This window comes from Mirounga leonina, unplaced genomic scaffold (assembly GCF_011800145.1).
Source record: "Mirounga leonina isolate KUSES-001 unplaced genomic scaffold, KU_Mleo_1.0 Mir_200, whole genome shotgun sequence".
NCBI lineage: Eukaryota > Metazoa > Chordata > Mammalia > Carnivora > Phocidae > Mirounga > Mirounga leonina.
The window spans coordinates 12,538,158-12,565,806 of record NW_023270503.1 but is presented as its reverse complement, the minus strand read 5'-3'; the positions used below and the strand labels follow the sequence as shown (position 1 = coordinate 12,565,806).

The window sequence follows — 27,649 nt, the reverse complement described above, 5'->3', positions numbered from 1 at the left end:
AGAATTGTTGCTTTTTGAGGTCCGGGAGGCAGAGAGATGGAAAAGGATTCTAGGGTCCGCGATATCGGGTGCACCACGGCCAAGCTCCTCAGAAGGGAGAGAGGGAGTAGGGTGCAGCCATCTTAGCAGCTCCGCCTACCAGAGGCGCTGAAAGGGGATGCGTTTCCACTCTGGAGCCCCAGAGACGGAGCCCGGAGTCCCGGTGCGGAGGGGCTGGGGCGGCGGCCCGAGGCGAGCGGCCAGCAGAGGGAGCCCGGCCCCTGGCCTGGGAGGCTGCGGGCGCGGGAAGCGCGAGGGGGGCTCGAAGCGGCTCGGCGCCTCCCGGCCCAGCCCGCGGCCCTCGCAGGCGCCGCCGGGCCTCGCAGCTCCGCCGGCCGCCCCAGCCCGCTGCCGCCCCCGGGGTGCAGCTGCCGCCGAGCAGGGGGCGCCCAACGTTGTGTCCCCGCCTCCAGTCCCTCCTTACGCGCTTGCTGCGCCCCTGCCCCACGCGGCCCACAGAGCGCACAGCGCCGTTCACTTCGCATTGCAGCGTTTTATTGTTTTCTCGCGTTTTTGTCTTTTCGTCTCGCTCCGTAGCGAAAAGTGAAAACCTGAGGTGGAGCCCGCGGGCCGGGCGAGCAAAGCCCGGGCGGAGGGGCCGAGGGGCTGGCGGGGTGGGAGTTCCTCCGGGGGTCGGGGCTTCTCCCGCAGCCAAGGACCCCCCCCCCAAGCCCTGTACAATATAGATGCTCATGTAAAATGAAAAGAAATTTTAAATGCTATGAATTAATCTCTAGATATTATGTACACAGCAATGTACACCTTTGAATAAATTAATACCAATTTGCATATTCTGGGAACCTTAAAGCTTATTTACACAAATTACCATTTATTTCATAAATATCTTTTTTTTTTTCCCTGGGGACTCAAGGCAGAAGTGCCACTCCCTCCGCTGACCCAGGGGTGGGAGGGGCGCCTGTCTTTTGGGGGGAAGAAGTGGGAGGACTAAAAGAACAGGTCCCTCCCAGCTCAAGTCTACACTGACTTCAGTCTTCACTGAGCCCAGCATCCCTCACTGCAGATTCTCAAGCGGTCCAGGCCCAAGGCTAGGGGCTCTGGGCTTCTCTCCGAGGCTCCCATCCCTGACTCCTGCACCTTCTGGCTCTGGAAGAGGCCGCTGGGTGGGGCGATGAGGCCTGCCCACAGCGCCGGAGGACCCAGAGGGGCCCCTGGCCAATGCCACCTTGCCACTGGAGCAGATCTGGACCATGACCAGTGGCTCCTAAGCGACTGCGTTCCCGGCAGCTGGGTTCCTTGTGAGGCCCAGGGAAATGTCCCAGGCCCTGGCTGGCTGGTCGGGCGGGCCTCTGTTCCGGCTGCTGCAGCCCGCTTTCGCTCCTTTATGTAAATAAATACCCATTCTGTGCTGTACACGTGCCAAGCAGCAGGGGCAGGCAGCCCGGGAGGTCTGCGTGGCAGCGGAGCCGCTGGGCAGCCCCCTCACTTGGGCGACTCCCTGCCGGGGGAGAGGGCTCGCTGGCTCTCCAGCCCACTCACCAGTCTCTGGATGCTCTGCAGTTCACTGGCCGCCTCTTTGGCTGGGCCACTGGGTGACAGGGCACCCCGGGAAGGGGCCCCAACCTTGCGGAGAGCCAGCTCCGGCAGCGGGCTGGGCTCGCGGCTGTTGCCGCCGGCAGCCTTGGAGCCCTCGGCCGCCAGCCCAGTGGTGAGGAGGCTCGCGCCGGGCGGGAGCGTTACCGGGATCTGGTAGGGGCTGAAACGCAGGCGGGGCCGGGCACTGCCCAGAAAGTGGCTCCGGGACAGGGAGCCGGCGGCGGCAGCTGCAGCCGCAGCACTGGTCGCTGGCAGAGCAGAGGCCGCGGCCGCAGCGGCTGCCATGTACGTGTAGGGGTAGGGGAAGAGGCCTCCGAAAGTGGGCATTGGGATTCCCTGAAAGAAACAGAACGAGACGAGGGTTAGGCATCCTGCCTGAGGTGTTCTGAGGGGAAGCTGGGGGCTGGGGGGCGGTCTACCAGCACCCAACGGTTCTAGGAATAGAAGCCCAGAGCTCCCAGAACTGTAACCCCAAGCAGCACAGGTAGGCACGAGCCAGGATGCTGGGGCCAAACCCCGTTAGAAGGGAGCCCACTTCGGGTGATGAGGCAGAGGTCTGGCGCCGTCCAGCTCTGTGCCAGGTATTACAGCACGAGTGAGGGAAAGACAGGCCAGGTGGCCCAACTAGGCAAAGGCCTAGACGGAGGAAACTGGGCAGGCACAGAGCCAGGTGGCAAGCCGGCAGCTTTGGCTGTCTTGGGCGGTTCTGCTCACTTAGAACAGTGTCCTCCCCAGCCCTGCTTTCTGCAGGTGCCCCCCAAAGGACTGAGGAAGCACAGGCAAGGGAGGGGAGGAGCTCTGTAAATTCTCCTTTTACCTGCCTGCCTGCTCAGGGATCTCCTGCCTGGGCCAGGAGAAGAGCATAGATGCCAATCCGCTTATAAACTGGCCTGGATATTCTACAGAGAACTCCTGGCGGCACCTCAGCGGCAGCTGAGGAAGGAATTCAAAGTCTGCCTGTGGAGAGCACAGTAGCCAGGAGACCCTGGATAAACACCGTCTGAGTCCGTGAGGCCCGACTTTTGGATTATCTGACCTTTGAGATAATGGCTCACTCCCCAGAGTATGAAGGTATGGGGAGGAGTGCAGGGAGCTGACTGCGCTCGGCTTCCAGGGAGCCTCGGGCCTGGCTCAAGCAGGGAGAAGGAAAGAAGTAGCTTAGTCAGGAATGAGAAAATATCCTTCCCGAGAAGGTCAAGCCCTGCTGGGCTTTCAGTCCTGGCATCTCAGGTGGGGAGGTGGGAGGGAGGCTTCAGACCTCCCCAAAGCTGGCTCTACCTGATGGCCAGGGCCAGGCTACCCTGGCACAGGAAGGTGACCACTAGCAGGATACCCAGTGATGCCTCCTGAGTGCCTACTCTCAACCTGGTCTTGCACCTGTTGCCCAGGCTGTACCTAGAAGCCCTGACTTCCCCATGACCCATGCTGGGGAGGAGGCATTCGCATACACACAGAATCAAGGATGCACATTAAACCTCCAAGCCCTGAGCTCCATTTTCCAGAGGCTGCCTTGCCATCTCAGAGCCACAGATACACGTGATGTGAGTGCTTCCCTCACTCCACACATCCCTGACACTGAAAAACCCATTTCAGAACGCCCTCCCCCACTTCCAAAGTATCTGCTTCTGAACCAAAGGAGCCTTCTGAGACCTGAACTCCTATTTTCCTTCCCTTAAGATAAGATCTCAAGGGTTCAATTTGCCAGAAACCTCAGAGGGAAGAAAATGAATGTAGAGATTCCAAATCTTTCCACAGGGAATATTCCACCCAAGCAACCAAAGAGGCCGCTCTCCCTGTTGGATCTCCGTATTTTGCTGCTGGCCAGTTTCATAAAGTCTCCCCTGGGAGCTCAGAATTTCAGCCTGGGCCTGGGGAACTGAGCCCCTCTTCCCTGAGATGTGTGGCTGGAGGAGTTGGGAGACCCAAGGTGGGGGGGCGGGGAAGGAACAGTCCTGTTCTTTGTCAGGTCAGAGGACTTTCTGGAGGGCCTGAAAGGCGCCAGAGGCATCTGAGAGGTGGGTCATTGTGGTGGTCGATTGTCCAGAAAATATTGCAAATTTTCCTACTCCCTTTTTCCAGGCATCTAAGCCTTTCCGGGACTGACAGTGGGCCAAGAGTTTTTGTTTCCAAGAGAAGCATCCTGAGGCCAGGAAAGTGGACTTCACAAAACCCAGAGGCAGATCCAGTCTGTCAGAGGAAGAGTCTAATGGGTGCCACTCGGTGCTGGAGGCATAGGGAAGGGACCCCCAAAGAGGGTCAGGGACTTGTCCAGAGTCACACATGAGTCAGAAACAGTGCTCTGGCCAGACCCTAGACCCACAGTCTTAGTCTCCCTGCATCTAGGTGTCCTGGAGAGTGTCCATCGGGTCTTGCCAGGACAGAGTCATTGCCCGCGGGAAACTCAGAGCCCCCGTGGCACCCTCGGGCCCTATGCCCACCTCGCTCTTTCTCCCTCCAGATCCCGGGCCTTACCTGAGATGCCAGCATATGCTGGGAGAGGTGGAAAGGGAAGGGCGCAGCAGTGCTTGCGGCACTGGCCACGGGACCCAGCCCGCCTGCGTCCAGCCCGGTGGCGGCCCCTGGCCCGCCTCCTCCACCACTGCCGCCGCCGCCCGCCACCGAGGCCAGCAGGTGACCCATGCCCATGGCGGAGAAGGCTCCGGGGCCCATGGCGAACTGTCCCGGGTGCAAGAAGAGCGGCTGGCCGGCCCCCAGCGGCCCGAAGAACTGCTGCCCGTGCAGATGGCCAGAGAAAGCCAGGCCCGGCAGGTGTCCGGCGCCCAGGGGGGACGCACTGTCCGTCTGCACCACCAGCGGCGCCAGGCCGGGCTCCTTGCCCTCGCCCGCCTCCTTGCGCCCGTCGTCCTTCCGCCTCGCTTCGGCGCGCTCCTTCTCTAGGCTCCGCAGGCCGAACGGGCCGTCCCCGCCGCTCTCGGCCGGCTCCTTGCCCCTCTCCGGGCTGGGCCGCTCCCGGGCGCGCTCGGGCTCGGTCAAGCGAGGGGGGCTGCCGCTGTCCAGGGCCGGGCTGCGGCCTAGCGCCGGCCCCGCGCGCTCCTCGCTCAGCCTCTCCGGCTCTGGGTCGCTGTCCGCGGCGCACGACTTCTCCTCGGCTGCGGGGAGAGAGGGCGCGCGAGGTCACAGGGGCCCGGGGGGAGACAGACGCGAGGCCTCCCCCGGCGTCTGGGCCGGGTCGGAGAGATGGGAAAGGCCTGCTCTCGGGGAAGCCGCGTCCGAGGAGCTTCTAGACCCTCGTCGGGCAGGGGGCAGCTGCAGGTCACCTAATCTCAGGCCCCGTATTTAGAGCTGGAGACACGGAGCCGTGTAAAGGAAACTCACTGCCAGAGTCACACAGCGCCCGGGGCCTGGCTCGGAGTCCAGCCAGATCGTCTAGCTACGGGGGACCGCCCCTCCCAGGGAAGGCCTGGGTCGGATGCCCCGTCCCAGACGCACTGCTGACGGTTACCCGGTTACCCGACGCTGAGCAAAGAGCCAGCCCGGCGCCTTGAGGAGTCCCTCCCTTCCACCCCCCCCACCTCCACCCCCGTCCGACCACCCGACCCTCACCTCGGGTTCGATGCAGGCGCAGGGGACTAGGCGCTGACCCCGGGGAGGGTGGCGGTTCCCGCGCGGGGGCAGGGTCGCAAGACGAGGCGTCCGACTCCGCGCCGTCGCGCTCGGGCTTGCAGTGTTCCTCGTACAGCCGCAGGGACGGCAGCGTTAGCTGCTTCCTGGGGATGAGCGGAGGGAGCGGGTCAGAGGCGCGTGCACACAGCCCCGCGTCCTGCTCGCCTAGGCACCCTCCGTGGAGCCGGCTGGCTCACCCCTCACCTTTTCTCCCGCCGGCCATTCCCGGTGTCCCGGAAGCCCTTGGCAAACGGGTTGTTGTCGATCTTCAGCTGCGTGATCTGCGGGGGGGACGGAGGGGGCGGCGCCAGGTCAGGAAGCGGCTCCTCCAGCCTGGCCTGGGGCACCCCGAGGTCAGAGGAGGCCGGCCCAGAGGAGAGACCCGCGCAGGTCCGCTTGGTACCCGCCCGCCTGGGATAGGACGCTCCCAGCTGGAGAACGAGGTGAGGCCGGCGGGCCTCGCGGGAAGCCACGGGGGTCTCTCCTCCAAAAACTTTATTCGAGGCATATTCTCTTACCTTCTACACACAAGCCCAAAGCTGTGCGCAGAGCAGAGATCTGCCCAAGCATGCACCCAGGGCCACTCGGTCACTCAAGTTAAACAAACCGGGCATCTGAGCAGGCGCGCACAGGGACAGCAGAGCACACGCAAGTCCACAGCACAGGCACAGATCACACCCACGGGCCCACGCACACGCAAGCACACACAGACAAAACAAACAAGTGCCCACAGAACCAAACGAATCCGCACACCTCCACACGTATCCAAGGCGCCCAAAAGGTTGCCCGCATACCCGCATACACATCGTCTCACAAAGACAAAAAGAATGACGGGCAGGGCACTTGGACACTCTCTGGAGAGGGGTACACACGGGCACAGGCCCAGAGGGAGTGCTTCTCTGCCCCTCTAGAGAGAGAGTGTAGAAAGGCAGCAAGAAGAAAAAGCCCTTTAACTTAGAGGAAAAGTCTCTAAACACCTCCCAAGGGGTTGGGGCCTGGTCAGATGCGGGGGGTGCTTTGGGAAGCTGTGTCACCTGTCCCGCCCTCTGGCACCCCCTGGGAGAGTGAAAACTGGGCCCTGGGTTCCTATCGCTGGTTTCCAAGCCGCCAGGAAGCCAGGGCAGATTGCCTCAGGCTCCCTCTCTTCATTTAAATTCCCGTCCCTGAGCCAAGAAATAAACGAATAAAATGTAAAAATGTCAGCGCGGTCCCGGAGTCTCTGCTAATTGCTAAGTAAACATCCCCACCCCAACGAGCGCCCAGCTGTTCGGGCGCCCGGGGAGCCTGTGTGTACGTGTCACCGACTTGGGAGGGAGCCTGGGGGATTTCGGTGGGTGCTGCGTTTACGGATGCAAGACTTGGTGCTGGGGAGTGAGCTGTGAGGGCGCAGGGTGGGTCCTGGCGGCTTGGGGCAGATGTGAGTGATGGCTTGGAGCCTGCAGGTGTAAGGGGGCGTCGGTGCAGGGCCTGGGCCCGCTGCCCACCCAGCGCACCTTGTCATTCTGGTAGGCAGTGACCGCAATGAAGTCGGTCTCCGGGAACACGTAGGTGCGGAAGGTGCTGTAGGGCAGCTTCAGGATGTCGTTGGCTCTCACGATGTGGAAGCGCGGTTGGTACTTGTGCATGGAGTTCAGGATCGTCTGTGGGGAGGGCGCGGGTCAGCCGGAAGCCCCCAGCCTTTGGCCCCAGCACTTCTACTCCCTGGGGACCCAACCTCTTTGCAAGTCTCTGTCTCTTTCTTCGTCTGCCTCCAGCACCCCCTCCTCTGTGATTTTCTCCTGTCTTCTCTGCCCCTTTTCTTGCCTATATTTCTTTTTCTTCTATTTTCTCCTGTTTTCTTTATCGCAGTTTCTCTTTCTCCACTTAAAAAAATTACCCCAGTTGAAAGCAGAAATAAAACAAAATAAAAACCCCATAAAACTCCACTCTTAACCTCTCTTCCTGGGCTCATTGCTAAGCCCCTAGTAACTCCACCGAGAGAAGATGTGGACCTTCCAGGGGCTCAACAACTGCCCTACCTCTGAATGGGCAGTCCCTTTTGCCCCATCAACTCCCCCCTCCCATTCACTGGGGGCCTGGCTCAGGCAGAAACGGAGAGAACCCCCAAACTCCCTCCTCCTGGTGGGGCATCTGCCTGTGGGAGGAGGGAAAGGAGTCTTAGGATGTGAAGGGGGCTGGTTTAACTTTTGAATCTCCTAGTTTGGGGGGGAAATGGGGACAGGGGTCAAGGGGAAGGGCGAGGAAAAGCTGAGGTCGGGGGCAGGACTTCCAAGCTCAGCAGTTAAAGACCAGAGGCTGCACAAATGAGTCCCGGTCGCACCTGCCTCCCGCTGGGCTCTAGGAAGAGTTTTGGCAGGCCTGACCCCAGCCGAGATTATGAGCAGCCTGGAGCTTACCGCCCCACAACCCCTTCATTCCCCAGGCCTGCGGAGCCCTCGGGACCCAGCGTCAGCCAGCACAGGCCACAGGGCAGTGACCCGAGCAGGGGCACTCCGAGGGTTCGGCCAGCGCTCCCCTCCGGGGAATCCCGCCGCCTGCTCTCCCGCCCCCACCCCCTGCGGCACCGGATGCGCAGTATCCGACCCCCTTCCCTGCGCCCGCCCAGCACTCACGAAGCCATGCTTGTCGGAGATGTTGTTGGTCAGTTTCAGCTTGTGGAAAGCCACAGGCTTGGCCATCCACTGCTCTCCCGTGGCCGGGCTGTCCGGGTGGATGTACATGCGTTTGGGCATCTCAGGGTCGGCCTTTCCCGCCACCATCCAGCGCGAGTTATGGAATTTATACCGGCAATCGTCAGCGGCCACAATGTCCATGAGCAGGATGTATTTGGCCTTCTTGTCCAGGCCGCTGACTCGCACCTTGAAGGGGGGAAACATCCTCCTGCGGGAAAGGGCAAGGGGAAGACTCCATGGAACCCGGTTTTATGTCTGAGGACCCCACTCCCGGGCACGCACCACTTCCAGGAGCTTCCCCATCTGTTTCCCTGCTGTCGCTGCTTTGCCCCCATCTCACTGCCTGGGAGACCCCACCTGTGGTTGTTATTCCTGGGGGATCCCATTTCCGCTTGTCAAACCCTCTCTTACTATAGGGTTTCCCATCGGCCCTATCCTCAGGTCTGGTGACTGTCTTTCTCCCTCATCCCAGATGAAAGCCGATGTCCAGGAAAGAAATCCAGGCCCCCCTAGAATTACACCTGCTTCTTTTGAATCTCCCCAAAATTCATTCAGGGGATATGCCCACGGGGACTGAAACTCCCCAAAATAAAACCAGAAGATGTCTGCTTGGGGAACTGGGTTACAGCCGAACAAGAACCTTAAGTTTCGGGGGAAGAGGGTGAACCTGAGGCCTGGATTCTCGGTGGCTGAGTCGAAGGGTGGAGGCATGGGGACTGTGATTTTCTTCTGGCTTTAAGGCCTAGAGCGGTGTGTGAGCAGGGAGCTCCTCGCTCCGTGGGCCCGGACAAGGCTCCCAGCCCAGGTCAGGCGGCAGCTGGGCCCGCTCGGGGCTTACTGCCGGATCGGAATGGCGGGCTGGAAGCAGCTGGCCAGCCTGGGCCTAGCATGGTGCGAGTCTCATTCTGGGTTCCAGGGTCAGAGGACAGTCCGGGAGATGCTGCACCTCCCCGGAGCTCCGAGAGCCAGACCCGGAGGCAGGAGAGCGAGGCGGCAGGGCTGAGGAGCCGCAGCCGAAATCTCGGAGATCCGCCCGGGGCCGAGCCTCGGGGCCTCCTCGGCTTTGGGACTCACAAAGGTTGGGACTATTCTTTAGGAGCGTGTGTTCGTTTTATTTCATTCGGGAGATTTTGATGGTTCAGTTTTAAAAAATTCGCTCAGTGCCAAATGAGAAAAGTCACCTTGCATGTCTGTGGGAGCTAAGCGTGGCGCCGGGGCCCGGGCCGGAGCCGGAGCCGGGAGCCGCGAGCCGCGAGCGGCGGGCTCGGCGCTGGTCGGTGCTGTCGGGTGCCCCAGCCCGCCCGCCCGCCTGCATGCCCGCCGGCCAGCCAGCCGCCCTACCTCCCAGACTTGGTGATGACCATCTCGGTGCCCAGCTTGTGGAACTGGTCCCACAACTCCTTGGCCTCCAGCGTCACCTTGGGGTCGTCCTCCACCTCGTCCTCGGGCTCCAGGCTCTTAAGCGAGCGCAGATGCGCGGCGGGCGGGTGCGGGCCGAGTGCCGAGACGTGCAGCCCCGCCTCGGCCGCTGCCGCCGCCGCGGCCGCCGCGGCCGCCGCCCCCGCCAGGCCCGGGTCGGGCAGCGGCTTGGCCAGCGCGCCGGGCGGCAGTGCGAGCGCCGGGAAGAAGGAGGGCTGCGCCGCCGCCAGGAAGGCGGACATGGGAAAGTCGGCCGGCCGTGGCGCGTGGAACGGGTGGTAAGCCATGGCGCTGGCCGCCAGCGCCGGCTCTCTCATCGGGACATCCGGCCCAGGCGCCCAGGGGCCGGGGCCGGGGGCGCGCGGCTCGGACCCCCGGCCCGGGCGGCGGCGCGCGCGGAGGAAGGGCGACTCGGGTGGCAAGCGCAGCGGCGGCTTCTCCCGGCTCCCCGTCCGGCGCACGGCGAGGGGCGCTGGGCTCTGGGCGCGGGGGTGGCGGGGGCTCTGAGCGGGGCTGGGCTGGGCTGGCCCGCTCCGGCGCCGGGGACCACGCGCGACTGGTTAGATCTTGTCGTGATCTCTGGAAAACTGTGACTATCTCACATGTCCTGCCCTGCTCGGATCCCCTGCGCTAACGAGCCAGGCCCCCCTTGATTGCTGATTTTACGCTTTTTGGACCAATTGTGGGTCTCCGGGGGCGGGGTTTTGACAGCTCAAGCCAAGCTCCGGCCGGGAGGGGGGGCCGGGGAGAAGGTGTCGGAAGCCTCAGCAGTAAGAAAACATGTCAACAGAATAAAATATTAACCAATGACGGGCCAGCGGGCCCCGAGACCCCTCCCCCTGCCCCGGCCCCCACCCCGCCGCCCGCGCCCGCGGCTGCCTGCGCCCGGACGGGAAAGCGCGGCGGGCCGACCCGACCCGCCGAAAGGGCCTGAGGCGGGGGGCGCCCGGGTCCCAGGGCCCTGGGGAAGGACCCCCAGCCGCACGCCGGCTCCAAGTGCAAAGCATTGACACGGCCCCGAGAGGAGAGGGGGCGCCCTCCTTCTCCCTCGCCCGGCGGCCCGGCCGCTCTGGCCCGCGCCCCAGCTTGGCCTCCGACCCCGCTCTCCGCTGCGGCGCCGCCCGGGGCCCCTGCACTCCGGCGGGGGCTGGAAAGAGACGCCGGTGGGCGGGCGAGTCGGGAGGCGCGGGCGGCGGAGGTCCTGGAGCGGAACCAGGTGGCGGGAGCCGGTGAGTGGAGCGGTGGTAGAACCCCGGCGGGGCCGGCGCGGGCGGGAGGGGGACGCGGCCTTGCACTCGGGAAACGCGGGTACCCCTGGCCCGCGCCTCCCCCTCACAGGAAGACTCGGGAGGAACGTGGAGTTCCCGGCAAGCCCTGAACTCAGCCCAGTATCTGTCTGCGTCCCGGATCCGGTCCTGAGCCCTCCGACGGCCCGGAGAACCGGTCCTCGGGGCTAGGAAGGTGAGCGCATCTCCCGCCGAGCACAGGGAGGCACGGCGCGGGCTGATCCCGGTTCCCAGATTCTTGAGCCGCGACCCAACGAATTTTCGCCGCATCCGGTACCGGAGACCCAAGTCTCCCTCATCCTAAACAGCGGCATCGTCTCTCCGCTCTCTGCCACGTTCTTACAGTTTGTTTCCGTCTCTCCGAAGCGTAGGTCTCCCAAGTTCAGTAGTTCGGAGCAACGAGTGTGAGGGTCGGAGGGTCTGCGCACACCTGTGGTTGAATCCACCCGCCCCCCCAGTCTTCGTTCTTCAGGAACCCCACTATTTCCCCCCGCCCTATGGTGTGTGTGTGTGTGTGTGTGTTGTGCCCAGTACGGTCGTGCCCACTGTGCGCGCGTGAGCCGCAATTTAAGGAGGGCGCCCAGGGAGTGAAGAGGCCACACACCTGCCTTGAGTCGGGCTCGGGCGCGGACACTCAGACTGATTCCTGGTGGTCGTGTTCTAAAGGACAAGAAGGACCACATAACTACACATGGGTGACACTCCTGCCCGCACAACCTATATAAGTGCGGGCGAGTTCGGCTGGCGAGGGCCCTGTGCCCGCGTGGTAGACGCGTACAGCCCACATCCAACAGTGACCCAGGCAACACTGCCCATCCGTTGCGCACACCCAGTCACAGGGCACCTTGTCGCTGCACACTCGGACCTGGCATGTAAAGCCTGACGGCTTGGAGCAGTGCGGATTAGGGACGGGCCAGAGCTGTTTGACCTCCGCGACCTTTTTTCTACTTTTCCAAGCCAGTCCCGGAGCCCTCGCAGCTCCCTTACCCGGCTCGCGAACGAGCGCCGCCCCCACAGAGTTTCTCTTCACGACCCTGCTCGTGGCTGGGTCGGGTCGCTCCTCTCTGAGCGCCTCCTCTCTGTCCAGAACGAATCTTCGACTCCGCGCTGCGCAGTCTACGCAGAAGGGGCAGGATCCGTTGCAGCTTTGCACAAAGTCCTGCCGGCTCCATTTAGGCGGGATATGGCCCCTCAGGGAGGGACGTGTGTGGGCAGGTTTGCGCAGTGGGTGAGGTGACCAGATAATAGGGCAGCGTTCCTTAGCCAGGAATCCGGGGACGGGCTCTGGGGAATCCGTGAATACATTTGCAAAGTCGTGCGTGTACACACACTTCTGTGCCCATAAGAATGTGTGTACACCTAACTGTGCAGTTTGGACATTTTCTTGGGAAAGGTCCGTAGCTGGTCCAGGGGTCCAAGGCCGGGAGAGTTCGAAACACGCTGGCCTGGGTTGTTTGCCGGAGAACCCCGGCGCCGGTGCATGGCTGCATTTGGGGACCACGATCCCACCTGGCCACAGCCACTGGGTCACCGACTTGCCCTCCCGCGGCCACAGGCTCTTTCCGGCCAGGCCCCTGTCGTCTGCCCTGCCTTTCCGTCCCGCAACCAACCTGAGATCTTGCTACAGGCGCTCTCAAGATTCTGAATCTACCCCCCAGCCAAACTCTCCACCGAGGAGTATCCTTGACTCCTCGAAAACCCACGGAGGGGAGGCCCAGGAGGCCTCGGAGCGGCGCCTTGAGGCTCCCAAGCTCCTGCTCGGCCCCTCCCCCACCTGGGTCTACCCCTCTTCCCCTTCCCGGGAACAGGCGCCTCTAGGGGGGTCCCCGGGGCTGAGAGTTCGTGTCTCTTTAAGAGGCCCCGGGGGGCGCCTCGCAAGCCGCCCGGGGCTGGAGGGGGGAGGGCACGGGCGGGGGCGGCTGGCGCCAGGCGGCCGAGGCTCCACAACAAAGCTCCGGCCCCTGTCACTTCGCATCGGCCGGGCCCCGCAGACGGGCGGGGGACGCGCGCTCAGCTGCCCCTCCCTCTCCCAGGCAGTCCTGGGTCCGGGCGTCGGGCGGGCGCGGGCCTCCCGGCCTCCAGAGGGTGGTTGTGCGCCCCCAGTACGCTCCGCGATTCCCGCAACAAGGAAATCGGGCGCGGGGGTGGGGGGGGGGGTGGCGGCCTGGGCCGGGTGGTGCCTTGGTCCTGAGCCTGGCTGGGCCGCCCGCCCGTCCTTGGCCCCGTAACATTTCGCGGGGTCAAGGCCACTGTTGGGACCTTCCCGGGGTTGGGCCTCGCCGGTGTCTTTGCTCTGTGTGACTGGGCGTGGACCTGAGTGCGCCCGCGTGGATGGCTTAGGGTATATGGTCAGTGGCACAGGGGACGTGCGTCGGGTAACGGGGCGCTGTCGTGAGACGAGTACTAAGGATATGATTGTGCCCGGGCTAAGCTCAGGTGACGTGTGTGGCCTATGCGTGTGACCAGCAGTGGAGGTGCCACTGGGCGCCTGTCCCCATCTTGGCGCGTTGTGTGTGTGTGTGTGTGTGTGTGTCTGTGTGTGGTGGGGGGTGCGGGGGAAGACACAGAGTTGCTTCCCAGCCCCGCGCTTCCCGGCCCGACCCGCGCCTCCCGGAGTCTTGGCGCCAGCCAGCCCCGTTTAGCGGCCGGGCCCGGCTCCCCCGCGGTCCCGGCTCTGGCTGGGGTGGGGGCCGCGGCCTCGATGACCCCGGCCCGCAGCGGCCCGGCCTGTCCCGTCCACTTAGACAAATTGCGGCTGACAGGCGCGCAGTCTCTCTGGAGTCGCCGCCCGCCCGACGCCTCCCTCCCGACCCAATTACCCCGCGCGGGGTCGGGCCAAATGGCTGGGATGGGGGGCGTGGGGAGAGCGGGAGGCGCGACCTCTTCACGGCCCGCGTGGTGGCCCCGGCCTTGCTCCAGGAAAGGCGGCGGGGACACTTTTTCCGGTGAGGTCCCGGGAAGTGCCTGGGCAGACACGGCCCGTGTGGCCCAGTCCCCAGTCTTCCAGGCTAATGCGAAGACGAGGCCCCTCCTGGCCGCTCGGGTTCAGGACCTACCCTGCCTTTGAAGGGGGTCGCTTTACACCCGATGGCGAGGTGCGTTGGCCGGCAACCCAGGGTGCGTCCCCTCCGGCCTTTTGACGACTTCCCCAGAGTTTTGGGGGCCCTATAACCCTGGGAGCTCCAGACTATTAGCTGCTCTGGGGTCTTAGTCCCTTGGTGGCCGCTGTCTGCTTGGGAGCAGGGGTCGGCCCAAGTGAGGTGTACGTGTGTGAACCTGCGAGCGCGTGGACGTGCACAGCTGTGAAATGGTTGGGTGTGGGTGCTTGGGATCACGGCGGTGAGAGCAGGTCATGCTGTTGCGGGGCTTGAGAGAGGGGGCAAATCTCTTTTTTGGGGGGCAACTCTCTTAAAGGACCCCTGAGACCAGCCCACCTGAGAGAGAGGGGGCGGGGCTGGCCTGCGCGCGCTTGCCAGGATCTGGATTCGCTTTCCCAACGCTTTCGCAGGGAGCGGCCCGGGATTTCCTGGCGCAGCGTCGTGGTCCCGGGCAGCGCCTCACAATCAGGGTTCCAGCTGGGTCGTACCCGCCCTCCCTTCCCCGAGGGAGAGCTACCTGGCCTGTCTGGTCAGCCTCGGGGCCTCCAACCAACCTTTTGCCTTTTTAACCGGTAACTTCCTCTCTGCTGGCTTCAGCCTGGTTGCTCTTCTTGGCAGGACGTGCACCTCTCCCCCTATTTTACAGATGAGAACCCCGAAGCCCAGAGGGGCAGTAATTTGCCACGCAGCTACCAGTGGCAGGGCTGGGATGGGACCTTGGGACCTTAACAGAGAGCAAGGCCGTCTCCACTCCTTAGCAGCTGGTGATGTCACCGCGGTCCTGACTTACACAGCAGGGCAACACTGAGATTTCAGGGCCCCACCGTCAGGCTGGGCTCTTGTTTTGAATACAAGACAGACAAGACACTCTCTCCCTTTGCCCCTAGAGTTTCCAGCTGTAGGTCTGCAGGAGGGGGCCGCCTTTCCAAGTTACACAGGGACAGGGAGCAGCTTCAAACGTCAGCCAGGGGCTGGGTCTGGAAGCTCTTAGGGGTAGGGGATGGAGATGAGTGGGATCAGAGTCTTGGATTGTGTGGGGGCGCAGGACAGGGAGGTCAGCACAGAATCCCGCCCTCGAAGGGAACTGGGCGGAGGCATAGGAGGCAGCAAGAAGCAGAACGAGGTCAGATTAGCTGTGTGACTTTGTAACCCTGGCCAAGGCCCAGGCCTTCTCTGGAGCTCCGGCTTCTCATCTGCAAAATCAGGACCAAGCGGTACTCTCTTAAGTACTTTCTAGTTCAGAAATTCTCTGGTCTGTGCAAATCAGAAAAATCAGCCCTTGAGAAACCACTTCCAACCCCAGCCTGGCAGCTGCCTGCCCTGGCCTCTGCTTGCTTCCAGAGCCCATACTACTGTTGGACAGAGCGCTCGTGTGCCTGGATTTGCCTTGGGACCACTGGGCCTTCTCTCAAATCAATCCCAGACATTGCCCTCCCTCCTTGAGCTGCCACCCCAGCTCCCATCAGCCTCTTCACAGACCATGAAGATATTTTTTCCTCCATCAAATTGAGAGAAAGTCCATGGTAATTTGCCCTTTGAGCAGGTAGCACTGTGAGAATCAGGGAGATCACATGGCTTCCTCAAGGTCACTCGGTCAGGCCACAATTAGATGCATGTTCTGATGGCCTCCTAGGTGATGGCATCATGGAGGTCTGCTGGGCTGCTGGGGGGGGGGGTGAGGTGGAGATTGCCCTTGGTGTTATCTCTAGAGGATAGGAGGCTGGCTGCTCCAGGGCCAGTGGGCAGTAAGGTCCCCCACCCAGGGGCCTAGATCTCACTTCCAGCTGATTACAGGCTGTGGCAGGGTCCATAACCTCCCCAATTAGCCAGGGGCCAGGCCCAAGGCCTCTCTGATAACCTGAGCCCTGTGGCAGCCGCCATGGGGCCAGCTTATCTGGCCTTTCTTATCCTCCCCCTTCCCCCACATACTCAAAGACTTGCCCTGGCTGTGAGCAGATGAATAACCAGATTGTCCTGCAAGCTCAGCCGGCAAGTCCAGCCCTACACCCACAACTTTCCCTGACTGGAGGAGGCCACAGATGTTTTGCACCCCCTGGAGGGAAAGGGCTGAGCCAGGGAGGACTCCTGACTCTAAGCTCCCAGCCAGTTCCCTGCATGGTTGGAGAGAGCTCCCGGCTCTCCATCTTCGCCCCAACCACGAACCCACGTGGAGGCAGAGGGGCTCACCTTTCCTAGAGCTCTGGACCCATCCCCAGGGAGCCAGGCCACGGGGCAGCCTGGCAGCACCCCTCTCCCTGACCTCTTTTGGACGGAAACACTGGTCTGGCGGGGGGTCGGGGCTGTGCCAGGCACATCAAGGTCTCTGATTCGGCCGAAATGGGGGAAAAGCTGCTGCTAGTCTGGCAGCCCCCAGGGGCCGTGCCTAGACCTGCTTACGTTCCCAGCATGCCTCTCTGCAGCCTGTGATTCCTTACCTACCACCATTGCAGGCCCCAGACGGGAGGGACTGGCTTCAGCCACCCTATCTACGTAAGGCCGTCTACTCAGCCTGCAGAGCCCACTGTGATTCAGGTCCCGCTTCGCCCAATATGCCCAACTGACCCGGTGGCAGGCACTGACGACAAAATCTCCTCTCAGGTGTCATGGGGTGCATGTGAAGGGGGCACAGACCCCAGGAGCTACTCTGGCTCCATCTGGACGGTTGCATGGGAATCCCGGCTTGTGAACTCAACTCTCCCGAGGCTGTTACATTAAACTTTACCCCAAACCACACCTGGCTCAGTGGGTTTTCTTCAATCCTCCCAGGCCCCTCTGGGTTCTCAGGGAAGAGGGGGGACTGGGGCTCGCATTAGTCTCCTTCCTGCTCGATACCCCTTTTTGCTCCTCCTGTTCCCATCTCCTTCCTGCCTTTCAAGTCAGGTCTGGAATTGGGAAGGGGTGGGAGAGCAAAATCAGGAACCTGTCATCCAAGGTTCTAGCCAGGATTCATGAGACCTACCTACACCTGACCATCCTTCCACCTTCTGAGTTGGAAAAGAGAAGCAATTACAAGGTGCCTGCCCCAAAGATAAGGCTAGCATCCTCAGGAGGCTCTCTGTCCCCCAGCAGCCCCCCACCCCCACCCCCACACATGTCAAGGACTGGACTGGCCCTGACTGCTGCAGCCGGTGTGCGGGGCGGGGGGGGGGGGGGGGCTCCTGGCCTGTGTGGGGCCTCTTGAATTCACTGGCTCTGGTAACCAGCAAGAAGTTTGGAGAATGAATTTAAATTCGGCCCTACCCAGATTGCAGAGCAAACATTCTCCTTCCCCTTCCTACCCCCTCACTGACCCTCCAATCAGTTGCTCATGTCGAGGCAAAGGGTGCTGGGAGCAGGGACACACGGTTGGGTCCACAGGACTCTGCTCGGGGCTTGGAGAGGACCCTGACCCCAGCAACACAGGGATGGACACCAATTATAGCGTGATTTATTGGACAAGACATGCACTTTTTGACAGGGCCTTAGTAACCACGGTTTCCTTCACTGGACAGTACAGGACCAGGGTAAAAGGGCTTACAGACAAGAACGACAAATCCTTCCCATGAGCCAAAGGGGAAAGAAAAGAGGAAGGGGGGCTTCTCCTTCCTTCCTCCCTCCTTCCCTAATACTCTGGGCCTCAGTTTACCTCATGCCAGAGTGAGGTTGGCCAAGGGAAACTGGGCAGTGCATCTCATAGCCAGGAGTGGGCTGGGGCTGTCCGCTCAGGGTCAAAATGCCCAGCCAGGCCATCCGCGCTCTCCCCTTCCAGGCCCCCCGTGGGTATGGTTAGAAAACACAAAAGTGGATCCAATGCAGGACATCATGTGCAAACGGAGGAGGGGACAGAGCTTCTGCAGTCTCCTTCAGCCAGGGCCCCGCTGATGGGGGACAGAGGTCAGAATGCGCCAAGGTGCTTGGGAGAAGGGGCTCTTCTCCATCCGGGGAGGGTAGGTGGCTGTTGTCACTAAGCTTGGGGAAGGTGGTTGGTGAAAGAGGAGCAGAGACTGAAGGGTAGGACTAAGAGGGGGGCTTCTCCCCCTCCTTCCAGCAGGTGAGTGGGCGGGCCAGTCAGAAGCAGGTTGCTGGTACTACGGGAAGCCAGTAGGGAAGAGGCTGAGGGGCTGACTCTCATTGGTGGGCAGTGGAGATCGGTAGCCATCGAAGTTTCTTGGGATGCTGCCGCTGGTAGAACCTGAGCTGTTACTCAGTGTCTCGATGCTTCCCTCTCGCTGTAGTTCTGTAAGACAAAGGAGAGGACCAGGCCTGGTCAGAGCGGGGTCTGGGGGAGTGGGGCACACCCTGGGCCGGGCTGTCTGCCTGGAGGCACCTTCCAGAGGGGGGGATCCCCACCTGCTCCCCAGATGAGCCATGCAGCAGCTCCGGTCACAGGGAGTTCAGCCGAAGGAGGGAGAAGCTCCCTTGGCTGGCAGAGTCCAGTTTTAGGCCACAGTCTTTCCCTCGTTGTGGGAACCCCTTTAGGCCAGAAGTCTGGCCGCCCTGCTGATTGGTCTGGACCACACTGCCATACATGGGACACGTGCCCACACCTGCACACATACTCATGCTCAGCCAGCATGCTCCCCGATTCCGGAAGTGGCTCCGGTCCTGGATCTACAGGTCAGGCAGGCAGGAGAAAAGCCAGAACACGGCAAGGACTTCAGCTTCCCTGCCTGATCTGTCCCTACCTCTCCTCCCTGGCCCTGCCTGCTCCCCAGAGCTTCCACCCTGGCTTAGCAACTCACTTGCTCACTCATTCTGACCCACACAGTCTGCCTGCTGGCCAGGCCACCACTCATCTCTGGCACCTCCTGGAAAGTATCCTGTTTCCCTGGAGGAGGGAATGCCTGGTTGGAGAAGGACCTATTCCAACGGAGAGAAGGTCCCTGCTTGCCTGCAGTGCCTCCTTTCTCCCTTTCTCTTAGCCCCCAAGTGTCCTGGGGGCCCCTCGGAACGCAGAGTTGCCCTGGGAAGCAGGTGGGGAGGCTCCCATCCCCTCTGCCGCTCCTTCCCTGGCCCTCCCACAGCCATGCTGCCATCTTGGATACAGCAACTGGTCCTATCTCATTCAGTTGTGGGAACTTTAATTGCCCCCCAACCCCCAATCTCTTGACCTAAGATAGGTACTGGGGCAGGTGGGTTGGGAATAGACTTCCCAATGTATGCATGCTGCATACGAGAAGAAGGAATTACTTCTTGGCTTTTGCAAGTGGCTAGTTCCTATCCCCTTTCAGTCCCTCAGAGTGGGCTCTGAGATGTGGGCACACACATCTCCGGGAAGACTCTGGGAGTGTACCCCAAGCCAAGATGTGGTGATCTGCAATTTCTCCTTCTCCAAGGTACACTCGCCTGGGACTGAGAGGGTCTTGCCCGTCCCCCTCAGGAGCTCAGGACCTCAAAGCAAACTTGAAATAGCAAAGTGTGCTTGAGTGTTATACTTGTCTGGTCTGGCTTGAGCCCTTTATCTCCAGCCTGCCCCCGCTCCCAGCACCCGCCGCCATATGCATGCAGCACAGCTAGCTTTGGTTAGGGGAGGAGTCATGGCCTTCACTCTTGGTCCGGCCATCGGCAGCCAGCCAGGAACTAACCACTGACTCCCCAAAGCACAGAAGCTGCCCAGCGGTAGCAGCCGCAGAATGGGATGGGAGAGTCTGTGCTGCCCTACTTCAGAGCAGGCGCCTGGACCCAGGAGTGAGGGGCCTTCAGGCTGCACCAGCCACATCTGGAACCTCGACACTGGAACCTCGCAGCAGATAGGGGGCAGTGGAAGGAGGGGGCTGTGGACACAGGCTGTGGGCCCGATGATGGTCTCAATCTCCAAGAGGCACTGGCTTCCCTTTTGGGCCAGAGACCCTGGGATACGTCAAGAGTTATCTAGATATGGACAGAAAACAGGGCAGGTGGCTACCGCATGAGCTCTGTCTTCCCTGCTCGTTCTCTGGTCTCACCCTAATTTGGGAGTACAGACCCTGTGCCAAGAGAGGGAGAAGATGGGAAAGCAAAGAACAGACCCTGGGATTTCTACGCGGAAGTGTCAGACTCCAAGAAATCTTCCTTCGTTCCCCTCTTTGCCCACAAGCAAGCCAAGGAGTGTGTGGGGGATCCCGGAGGCCCCGTTTGATTTCCAAGACCCTTGCCCTCATGCACAGCCGTCCTGGCACTAGGGGGCGCTGACAGCAGGGCCAGGAGGGCAGGAGAGAGGCGCACTGGCAGGAGCAAGGAAAGCAGGGGTTTCCTCAGGATCTGGACACCAGGCCCAAGCAAGAAAGCCCCAGATGAAGGAGCAGGAAAGGCCACTAGAATGGGAGAGGCTGGCCCCTTTCCAGAGCTGGGGGACAGGCCCAGAGTTCTCGATGAAGAGTGCCGACACATCCACGCTGCCAAGGAGGCGGAGGAGACTGGAGCCCAGAACCAAGCACGGCACCCCCGCTGCCCCTTGGCACAGGCCCAGGGCAACCCCCTCAGCAGTCTCAGAGGCCCCACTCCGTAAGTCTGAGTGGACGCACCTCATCCCATCATGTGATAGCGCAGGGACAGTGGCCAAAGGAACTTGCTGCTCTTGGGGGCCAGGTATGGCCTGACCGGCCCGGCTCCTATTTTCTCTCCACCAATCAGGCCTGGGGTAAGACGGGAGTGGGCAGACTCCCCCCTTCTCCCCCGCCCCCCCCCCCGCACTTAGGCCTTTGATTCCACCTAGATGATTTCAAGAACTCCCTACCGGTCTCCCAACCCCCCGGCACCCCCCTCTCCAACCCGCCATACCAAACCCGAGTGGCTCATCTGCGACACAAACCTCATCTTGCTTTTCCTTTGCTTAAAAACCTTCATCGCTCCTCGAGTCCTCAGCATCAGATCTAAAGTCAGCACTACAACATGGCCTTTCACGACCTGCCCCCAAGACCCCACCTCACTAATGGCACGTTATTGAATTCGAAGCACCAAAGTAAAATGCCCTTGTGCAGTTTTGGGATCTCTCCAGGCTGCCTCAGGCCCCCCGGGGGCCTGTGCTTACGCCATTCCCTTTGACTGAAAAGCCCTTCCCAGGCTCGCCTGGCCCCCAGAACACCTACTCATCTTCCAAAGGTTAGCACAGGTGTCCACGCCTCTGTGAGCCTGTCCTGTTGCCCTGGCAGCACCAGCCAGGCCCCGCTGGGCTCCGTCCTCACTCCCGCCCCAGGCCCTCTAACACTCCGCACCGTCTGTTCACATGTGTGTCCCCACCCGGGGGCAAAGCCCCTCGGGGGCTGCTTCTGGGCCTTATCTCTGTTTCCCTCATGCCAACCACAGGGCCTGGAAAACAGCTGGTGCTCAAAAAACATTTCCTGAACGAATGATGTGGTAAGGAGAGGCGGGAGCTGCTCTTCAGCATGGACTATCAGTAAGAGAACCAGGGGCCTGGCTGGACCGGGCACTTTTCTATATGCCTTCTATCACCCCCCTTCTCTCTTCTGAGACAGAACAATGAGTGTGTGTGGAAGAGGAAGTGGAGGAGGGGTGCGCACAGGTCCCCCCCCTTCGAGTCACCCCGGCCGCCCAGCCCTAGGAGCAAGCGGCAAATGGAAATGTGTGGCCTTACCTTCCTCCATCCCGAACACCTGCTTTGTTACTGTTGGGTTGCTCACGGACGCTGGGCTGTTGGCATTGTTTTTTTTTTCCTTTTTTTTTCCCTTTTGAAAAGAAAAGCATTGAGGAATCTTTTTGGAAAAGATATGGACAACGATTGAGAAGTACACTGATCTCCGCAAGCAGGTGGAGAGGTAGCTAAGGAGGTGTGGGGTGTCACGCTGCGGGGAGGGCAGGCTGGTGGCGAGATTCTGCAGTCAAGGACAGTGACATGCATGTGTAGGGCGGTGGGGGCCAACCCGTCTGGAGGGTCCCAGAGACTGGTCACTGTGGTGACGGAGCTGAGAGCCCCTCCGGCGTGGGGGTGGGGAGGGAGGAGCCGCACACGGAGCACGAGGGCGGAGTGGGAAGGGAGAGAAGGGTGCTGGCAGGCACCCCATGCGGGTGGGCTGCCAGGAGAGGGAGAGGAGACAGTGGTAGGCTGCAGAGTTTTGGGGGACACCTCCAGACCTTTGGACTCAGGGGCCCAGCTTCTGGGCTGCTGCCCTCCTCCCCCAGTCCCGAGCCCCCAGGTCTGGGCAGCTCTCCTACAGCCCAGGTGGGCTCGTGGGGAGAGTCTGGCAGCTACCTGCCAGGGCCGCGGGGGAGAGCTGGGGGCTCTGTGCAGGGGTGGCTGGGAAAGCACACCCCGCAACCTCTCTACTTGGGAAGAATGCAGATTCCGCTCAGTGGGAAAAAGCCAGCTCTAAAAGAGGTTGCTCCCCAGGCCTCAAAGCACGGTAGGGGATGAGGACTAGTTCCCAGCCAAGGGGCTGGGCTCAGAGAGAAGATAGCTTATTGTGCCCTCACATCCTCCAGTGACTCTGTGCACCCGGGAGTTGGGTGCTCGTGTCCCCCTCTTGCAGACAGCAAAACCAAGGAAGAGTAGGAAGCCACCGGCTCTGGCTGTGCAGTCCCCCTGAGAGGGAACTGGGGCAGCTGCAGGCCCCGGGATGGAGATGTCGGCAACTCCGGGCATCGCTGACTGGCCCGCAGTGCTCCCTGCTGGCTGTGACCACCCATTCCCAACTGCTTCTCATTGGGAAAGGGGCCTGCTATCCACAGATGCCCCTCGATGCCATGGCCAGGGTAGGCAAGCCACAGGGGGTAGGGGGACAACGGAAGGAGCGGCAACTACGAGGGAGGCACGAGGCTCTCCTAAGTGAAGGAAAGAGAATGCTCAATCCTCAGGTGGCCCCCACTCCCCATGGAGTCTGGCAAAATTCGAAGGTGTCAGAGGGGGCGTGGAGGTGGCTGCCCTCGTTAGGGAGAAGCAGCTCTGGCTCCCTGGGCACGTATGCAAAGGGAGAAGTCACGGTTAAGTCTCTGTGAGGAGGCAGGAGCACGGGCTGGGCTGTGCAGAGCGAGGGAGTCCCTCGGTGGCAGCTCCCTCCCTCATCCCACAGCTGGATACTGCAGCCCCTGTGCAAAGGCAGGGGCGTGCGGACTGGCTCCTGGGAGCCGTGGGTGGGTGGGTGTGGCTGAGCCCGGCAGGGTGCACCGCGGGGAGAGGCAGAGGATGGAGGCGGACAGCGCCCGAGACGGCATCTGGGGGCCCGGGCACGAGGACACCCCCCCCCCGTGGCCTTTCCCTGTGGAGTGATGGTCCCCAAGGCTGCTTCGCCCTTGAGGTTTTCCCTGGGGCTGTCCGCTCCCCTGGGTACAGACCCTTTCCTCCCTCGAGGCTGCCCCACACGGCAAGACAGAGACTTCCAGGGACAGGCTGGATGGAAGCCTCTTTTCCCTCATGAGTCACTTTACTAAGTGCCACTGTCTTGGTTCCCCCACGCCCTAGGAAACGCTGGGGACACAGGGACTAGGTGAGCCTTGGAGAAAGCGGGGGAAGCCCAGGTGGGCAAGGGGCCCCCAGTGGGAGGTCAGGAGTGAAGTCCTACTTTGGGCTTGATGGCAGTGGGGGCAGCTGGCCAGTCAGACCCTGAGGGAAGCCCCTTTGGCGTCTGGTCGGTGGGGGGCGGGCATCGTGGAGAGCCCCAGGCTCAGGACTCAGAGGGAGGCCCGTTTGTGGGATCCAGCGGGGTCAGTGAAGGCAGTGCCATGCGTGTGTTTGGGAGGAGGGTGCCTGGGACCCCTGGTTCGGCCTCCAGGCAGCCCGGGGACTTCCTCCAGCACCGAAGCACAGCATCTACCGGCGGCTCAGCAGTCAGCTACGTTCTGTACACTTAGAGCCTCACGATGCTGCTCATTAAAGGGATTAGCGGAGCATGTTTATTGGGCCCTGGCTGCAACCACACACCCCAGCCCTATACTAACCACCCAAGCGGCTATGGGGCGGGGGGGGGGGGGGGGGGGGGAGCATTAGACCTCAGGGCAGAGTCTTACCCTGCATCCACAGCCCGCTTCTGGCAGTGGGAAGGGAGAATGCTCCCCCCCCATCCCCCCATCCCAAGGCCTCAAGGGCCCGGGAAGATGGGAGGGGCAGTGTCTGCCCAGAGTGGGGAGGCAGTTTAGGGAAATGGTTGAGAGCCTAGGCTCCAGCCTGCTGCCACGTGGGAGACTTTGGGCAAACATCTCCTGTGCCTCAGTTTCCTGTGCACAAGGATAATAATGTTTGCTTCCTGGTGTGATTGTAGGAATTAAATTAAATAATGTAATGCATGTAGAGTGCATCACAAAGTGCTTAAAGCTTCCAGCCAGCAAATGTGAGTTACTACTATTGTTGCAATTGTATTAGTGATTGTGATTATCCATAGGATCCTCTGGGTCTTCCCTCTCCAGCAGGTGCCTCTGCCAAACAGGCCCCTATGAGTGGGCCTGCCACTGGAGCTTGGGAAGGATTCTTTGTTTTTAATCAAGAAATGGCCTGCTGAGGAAGATGGCAGATATGTGTTTACAGCTTTTCATTTCCCTCCTTGCCTCTTTGTAAATACCCTTTTCCAAGCTGGAAAATAAATTTCCAACCCTGCTGACATGCATTGATTTTTCCCTCCTACATCTACCTTCCCCATGGGCGGGGCCTGTGGTTAAGCCCCTTGCCTGGGTTGGGCTCAGTGGTACCCTAGGGGAGCGGGTGGCCCCAGAACACAGAGCAGCCAGCCAAACTGCCCCATCCTGCCCACTGCCTGGCTCAGAGGAGGTTTGCAAAAAGAAATAGTTCCAATCCCCTTCTTGGCTGGGGAAGGAGGTGGGGGTGGCCTCTGACTAAGAGGTGAGAGATTTTCAGAACTTCTCTGGATGGAATATGGGGAGAGGAGACCAGGGGATCACGGGACTGCTGCCAAGTTCAGCAGATGGATCCAAATGGGGTCTGCCCCAAGCAATCCACTTGGTCAGCCAGGGGCCTGCTGGGATCTGCTGGGTGGGACCAACCAAGCAAACTGGGACTTGGAGAGAGAAAGGTGAAGCAGGTAGGGGACTTGAATGCATCCTGTGGGGCTGAGCAGGACTGGCAACCCCCTCATGCTGGGATCCTGAGAGACGGCCTGGATGCCAATCAGGAGGCTGCTTGCCTAACACCAGTCCTGGCCCTGGACACTACTGCTCACTCCTCTAGAGTGAGGCAGAGACAGAGATGGAGTTGGCGAAAAATGTTTCCAGAAACCCTGACAGCCCTGTCAGAGCCCACACTCTGGGCTGGAGCCAGCCTCAGCATTGGCCATTTTTAGGAGGATACAAGGGCAGCAGGGAAAGGAGGTGGCCTGTGGGGGGCCTTGCTTTTCTTCACACTCAGAAATGCCCACCTTGGAGGCCGCCCGCCTCCCCGACACACCTCCCCGCCCTGCCCCGCTCCCAGCCTCACCCTGCGCTGTGGGGCGCACGCACTCGGGCAACCCCACAGGCTGCAGAGCTGACAGAGATGCCAACAGACCAGCATGGCGGTCTTGGGAGGATGGGGCCGGGGGAGACAGAAGGATCGCCCTTCCCTTCCAGCAGGGCCTTTGTTCCCTTCCCAGGCATGCTTGTGGAAGGAAGGAAGGCAGCGTCTTGAAGCTGAGGGGCCGAGGATGAAATGGCTCCTCCACATCCAGATAATAGGAATCCCGGTTTGGGCTGATGGAATCTGGACGTCGAGGAGAAACAGGACTAATTTGGGCCTGGTTATCTCCAGACCTCACACCTATGTCTGAGTGCAGAGCCCTGGCCCACTGATGTTACATTCCGCTGGTGCCTCACCGCCCACAGCCTGTCAGCCTGAGGGCAGCCACGCACCTTCCTTCCTGCCCGGAGTCCCTTTCCACCCCCAGGACTCCCACAACCGTGCTTTTTCTCCCCCTTGCCCAGCTCTCGTCCCGGACCCCCACAGGTACTGAGGCCCAGAATGTCACAGAACGAGGCCAGGACCACATGGTCTGCCCTGCCCTCCACCCCTCAGCTCCGGACAATGAGGGGAAATATCCAGTGCTCTTGGCTCAGGAGACCAGGAACTGCTTCCCTTGGCCATTGGGGCCATGCACGTGCCTAAAAACCTTAGGGTTTAGGGGGAGACCCGAGGCCTAGAGAAGACTTTGGGTCTTCCCAAGCATCCACTGGAAAGTTGTGGTCATTTGTGGAAAGTTGTAGAAAGGATGACGGTTGAGGAGACTAGGCAAGCAGACAGCCTCCATCCAGGAAAACTGGGTGGCCTCCATCCAGAAAAACATCCAGTAGGCACATCACCTCTCTTCCCCATCGCTCCTTCCCCCCAGTAGCCAAAGAGGAACCTTATTCATGACAGCAGGCCATTAATATCATGAGGTAGAGGCACAGAGGTAGCTAGATCCCCAAATTCCTGGTGGGGCCAGTAGGGACAGGGGTGTGGCAGGAGATGAGCATGCTGGAATGTTGGGGAAGGGAGAGTAAACATAGAAAGAGAGGGGGAGGGAGGCCTAACGAATGAGGAGGACTCCGGAGGCCCCTGTTCAAAAGACCAGACTCTCACCACATCCTACACCCCCTCTCCATTGGAGCTGGCTGTGTGTGTGTGTGTGTGTGTGTGTTGGGGGCGTGGGGAGTGCAGTATCCGAGTTCCAACAGAGCAAGCAGCTCATGGCTCAGCCCGATTCCTTCACAGCCTTTGAACAGCTGATGAGCAATGGCAGTCGGTGGGGTATTAGTTGGAGGGTATGCTGGCCTGGTTGGGGGTGAGAGCCTTTCCCCAGGTCACCCCATAGAACAACCATAATAAGGAACCAATCCCAGGTAGGGAAAGACTTGAACCAGAAATGCTGCCACGCTCCACCCCCAGGAAATCCATGTTACCTAAGCCAAGTCTGGGCTTCAAAGCGGAAGAGAGCAGGATCCCCCACCCGGACCACCTCGCCCAGTACCCCGTGTGCAGTGACCCTCTCAGTCCGCTCTATTGCTCTAACTTTATATATTGACCTGTCACAGCCTATTAGACATGGGGACAGCAAAGGCTGAGCGGACCAGGCTCCCGTTTCCCTGGTTTTGAGGTATTTGGCAAATCTGGCTGAAGCTACACTTCGGGAACAGGCCTGCACCGAAACTCCCTGCAGGTGGCAGGAAGGAAGAGTCCTGTGGTAGGAGGCTGAGGGTTCTGTCACAGACAGACGTGCTGAATGACCCGCGCGAGTCCCTTCACTTCTCCTCTGCTTCAGCATCTGTCAGGCAGGAGCGGAGGGGCGGCTCCGGCAACCTCACGGGGTGTGTGAGGCTCTAAAGGGAAAAGGGTGTGATGGGGCTTTCGGAAGCAGAACACACACGGAACACATGGAGTGGCCCGGTTAGAAGATCAGCGTGGCCACCTCTGGTGTTCCAGCAGGCGGAGGCCCCCAGAGGAGAGCTCCTCATGCAGGAGGGCCTGAAAGGGTCTTTCTAGCTCCGGGTCACGGCACGACCCTGAGGGCCGAGTCTTGGCAGATGCCATCTGAGGTAGACACGGGCTGGGCGGTTCGGAGATGGGTCTTCGGTAGAGAACGCCCAGCCAGGTGCTGTGTCATGAGCTCTTTGTGTGTGTGTGTGTCTGTGTGTGGGAAGGATGTGGGTGCTAATGAAGGCCCTGCAAACATGCCCACTCAGCATGGCTACGAGGAGGACACGGCACTTGGAAAGTCTCCTGTGGAAATGGTGCTTGGCAGCTAGCCTGGACCCGCCTATCTCCTCCAGCCCAGCCTTGAGGCTCGGGAGACCCCACCGAGCTCCCAGACGGGGTCTTCCCGAGCTGCCCTCCAGGCCTGAGAGACAGCACAGGGGTCCGCAGACCACAGGAGAGATGCAGCTCCTTGAACTTTGCTGGCCTGACGGGCCAGAGCCACATCTGGTTCTCATTCGAATGTCCAAACATAATTAAATTCTCTATGATGCAGCGGAAGAGTTTGGTAAGATGTGGCTTTTCCCCCCTTTCCATCAAGGTTAAGAAATCAGTCTCTCATTCCACCAGCCAGCCGACTCATTCTCCTCCCTGCCACTGGTCTGTCCCATT

General features: G+C 61.0%; 2 protein-coding genes and 1 long non-coding RNA gene across 11 annotated transcripts in view; 1 reads left to right on the top strand and 2 right to left on the bottom strand.

Moving 5' to 3' along the window:
• Nucleotides 1–903: 903 nt before the first annotated feature.
• On the bottom strand, nt 904–9,929 carry TBX2 (T-box transcription factor 2). The gene is made up of 7 exons (XM_035026681.1): nt 9,231–9,929; nt 7,830–8,097; nt 6,711–6,857; nt 5,422–5,498; nt 5,158–5,321; nt 4,066–4,703; nt 904–1,929 (listed from the first exon to the last, which is right to left on the bottom strand). The coding sequence occupies exons 1-7, from the start codon at nt 9,623–9,625 to the stop codon at nt 1,480–1,482; spliced, it is 2,139 nt and encodes a 712-aa protein (XP_034882572.1). The 5' UTR covers nt 9,626–9,929; the 3' UTR covers nt 904–1,479.
• Nucleotides 9,930–10,188: 259 nt separating this feature from the next.
• LOC118024668 overlaps nt 10,189–27,649 on the top strand; it is a 40,985-nt gene continuing 23,524 nt past the window's right edge. Inside the window, exon 1 of the long non-coding RNA XR_004683164.1 lies at nt 10,189–10,769. This is a non-coding gene — a long non-coding RNA (uncharacterized LOC118024668). The remainder of the gene's footprint in view (nt 10,770–27,649) is intronic.
• The window catches only part of BCAS3 (BCAS3 microtubule associated cell migration factor), a 598,224-nt gene continuing 587,672 nt past the window's right edge, over nt 17,098–27,649 (bottom strand). For 6 of the 9 annotated variants that reach the window (XM_035026671.1, XM_035026670.1, XM_035026674.1 and 3 more), the window contains one exon: nt 17,098–17,908. In XM_035026671.1, coding sequence (XP_034882562.1) covers nt 17,760–17,908 — 149 coding nt within the window. In that variant the 3' untranslated portion in view covers nt 17,098–17,759. Of the gene's footprint in view, nt 17,909–21,244; nt 21,336–27,649 lie in introns of all 9 variants that reach the window. The other 3 variants (XM_035026672.1, XM_035026675.1, XM_035026677.1) reach the window with 1 other exon arrangement.

What these genes read in the sequence shown, in the direction of transcription:
- TBX2 (XM_035026681.1), bottom strand. Translation starts at nt 9,625, where the DNA reads ATGAGAGAGCCGGCGCTGGCGGCCAGCGCCATGGCTTACCACCCGTTC. An exon ending in GCGCCTGCATCGAACCCGAG is followed by an intron (nt 4,704 to 5,157) that starts GTGAGGGTCGGG and finishes CTCTCCCCGCAG; the next exon opens with CCGAGGAGAAGTCGTGCGCC. An exon ending in AGCATATGCTGGCATCTCAG is followed by an intron (nt 1,930 to 4,065) that starts GTAAGGCCCGGG and finishes TGTTTCTTTCAG; the next exon opens with GGAATCCCAATGCCCACTTT.